This window comes from Geospiza fortis, unplaced genomic scaffold (assembly GCF_000277835.1).
Source record: "Geospiza fortis unplaced genomic scaffold, GeoFor_1.0 scaffold172, whole genome shotgun sequence".
Taxonomy (NCBI): domain Eukaryota; kingdom Metazoa; phylum Chordata; class Aves; order Passeriformes; family Thraupidae; genus Geospiza; species Geospiza fortis.
The window spans coordinates 10,914,007-10,916,045 of record NW_005054309.1 but is presented as its reverse complement, the minus strand read 5'-3'; the positions used below and the strand labels follow the sequence as shown (position 1 = coordinate 10,916,045).

At 48.8% G+C, this 2,039-nt stretch overlaps 1 protein-coding gene across 1 annotated transcript in view; it reads right to left on the bottom strand.

Annotated features, from left to right (window-relative positions):
• Positions 1 to 1,674, bottom strand: part of VEPH1 (ventricular zone expressed PH domain containing 1) — a 50,661-nt gene extending 48,987 nt beyond the window's left edge. Inside the window, exons 1-2 of the mRNA XM_031055442.1 lie at positions 1,555 to 1,674; positions 84 to 357 (exon numbers count right to left, since the gene is read on the bottom strand). Of these exons, the coding sequence (XP_030911302.1) occupies positions 84 to 221 (138 nt within the window). The 5' untranslated portion in view covers positions 222 to 357; positions 1,555 to 1,674. The remainder of the gene's footprint in view (positions 1 to 83; positions 358 to 1,554) is intronic.
• Between the last annotated feature and the right edge of the window lie 365 nt (positions 1,675 to 2,039).

Genomic DNA, 2,039 nt, shown 5'->3' with positions numbered 1-2,039 from the left:
ATTTAAATTGTTTTTATTCCCCCCTCCTTATTTATACAATATAATCTCATTAAAATTTTTATTAAGGACAATGTTTCACTCACTGCAGCTGAACTAATGATTCTGATCTGTTCAAGAGCTTCGGAGAGGCTTCCTTCGATCTCAGCATCCTCCAGGGAGAAGAGATCCCCTGCCCGGGACAGGTCCTTCTGTGCCAGCACCAGCCCGAAGAGGTGATGCATGGCCCTGCCCAGCCGCCCTCTGCAGGCACCATGGGCACTCAGCTGGCCACAAAACCGGAGCAGTCCCGGCCAGGAGCAACCAGGTTCATATGAAGGATAAATCTGGGCTGTATTTCAAGGCTTCCTTGGCCCCAATCTTAAAGAAAACAATAAAAAAAAATAGCAAATGCATTGATTGTCATATTCCAGTTTAGCAAAGATTTTTAAATGTGTGTGAAAGCTCCAGAAAGGACCCCTGAGCCAGGGACATCCTCAAGCGCATTCATGAACTGTGTGAATTTTTATCTTCAAACACTAAGTAGCTTAAAATTAGATGTAATAACTGAACCAAAGGTTTTCTTCCTTTCTGTGCATGTTACCTGAGCGGGCTGGTCCCTGAACCAGCTGCTGAAGGTTCTAAATCCCTTTCCCTGGTCAGGAGCACAGCTCCAGGAGGAGGAGGCTGAAGCCTCTCCCTTTCTTTCCTGGGTTGTTGTCTTGACTCCAGAAAAACATTACCAGCAAGATTGTGTAGATAGTAAGCTTTGTTTAGAAAAAACTGTCACTTTTGTTGCCAAAATGATCCCTAGGGTCTTTTAGACTCCTGTAAAACAAAGCCTTGGCTGAGGTGAAACTCTGCTCTTCTCCTTGGCTGAGGAATGGAGCAGAGGCTGAGCCAGGCTCACACTTTGGGAAGTGTCCTGCACTTGAGTCCCAAAACTCTGCTCAGGTCCCACGTGGATTCACTGTGTCAGTTTCTCTGGATTCTTCTCTGGAGTTGACAGAGCCACAAGATATATCACTTACAATTATTATTTGAGATATGGAGTACCTTAATCCCTATTTTATTATCTTTTTCTGAAAAAAAAAGTCAAATATAATCATAGACTCAAAGAACGTTAAAGGATTGGGAGGGACCTTAAAGCCCATGCAGTCCCAGCCCCTCTGCCATGGGCAGGACCTCCTCCCACTAGCCCAGGTTGCCCAAGGCCTTACCCAGCCTGGCTTTCAACACTGCCAGGGTTGGGGTGTCCACAGAAGGGGCAAAACACTGAGAACCTTCTGGAAGCAGCTGCCTGGACCAATCTCTATTTTAACAGGCAGCACACCGCACTTGCTAATGCCACAAGGCAGGGCTGTTTTAATTTCCCCAGCTCTACCAACGCCATTCCACAGGCCTCCCAGTCCCATCGAGCAGAAGCAGAAAGGAGCTGAGACTGCAAATCCCGAGGCACAAATCACCCACCTGAAGCACAGGGAGGGTGGCAGGGCAGATGCTCTCACCTGCTCACACTCAGCCATTCACAAGTCCAAAAACAGAAGGTCAGAAAGACTCAGAGACAGATTTTTTTACCTGCTCGAGATCCCCCCAGGCCATCCTCAGGGATGGGTCCAGGTGCTCTGGGGACAAAGGCTGCCCCTCTGCTCCTGTCCCCCCGGGCAGCAGGCAGGGCCAGGGGCAGCAGGAAGGCTGGCAGGCAGGCAGGCATCCCGAGCTGTGAATTGCAGGGCCACAGGGAAGGCATCCCAGGAATGCAGACTAAAGCAGCCTAAAAGTTACCCTTGGCTCGTCAGGTGACCAAAGAACCCAAATGCAGCGAGGCCTTATCTCTGAATGAACTGCTCTGTTTCCAGGGCAAAACACAAAGCCTGCTCCACTTGAGGGCAGTTGTTTTTAATAGACGAAACAGAACTCTCTGTGTTAGTGGAAAGCTATCCTTCCCTGGGAAGGAGGGGAAACAGCCCTCAGTAAGCTCACACTGTTTGAAAGAAAGAGAACAAGTGAACAGCCTTGCTGGAGAGGAGATTTCCTGGCCAAAGGAATAAATGCTGTCGTTC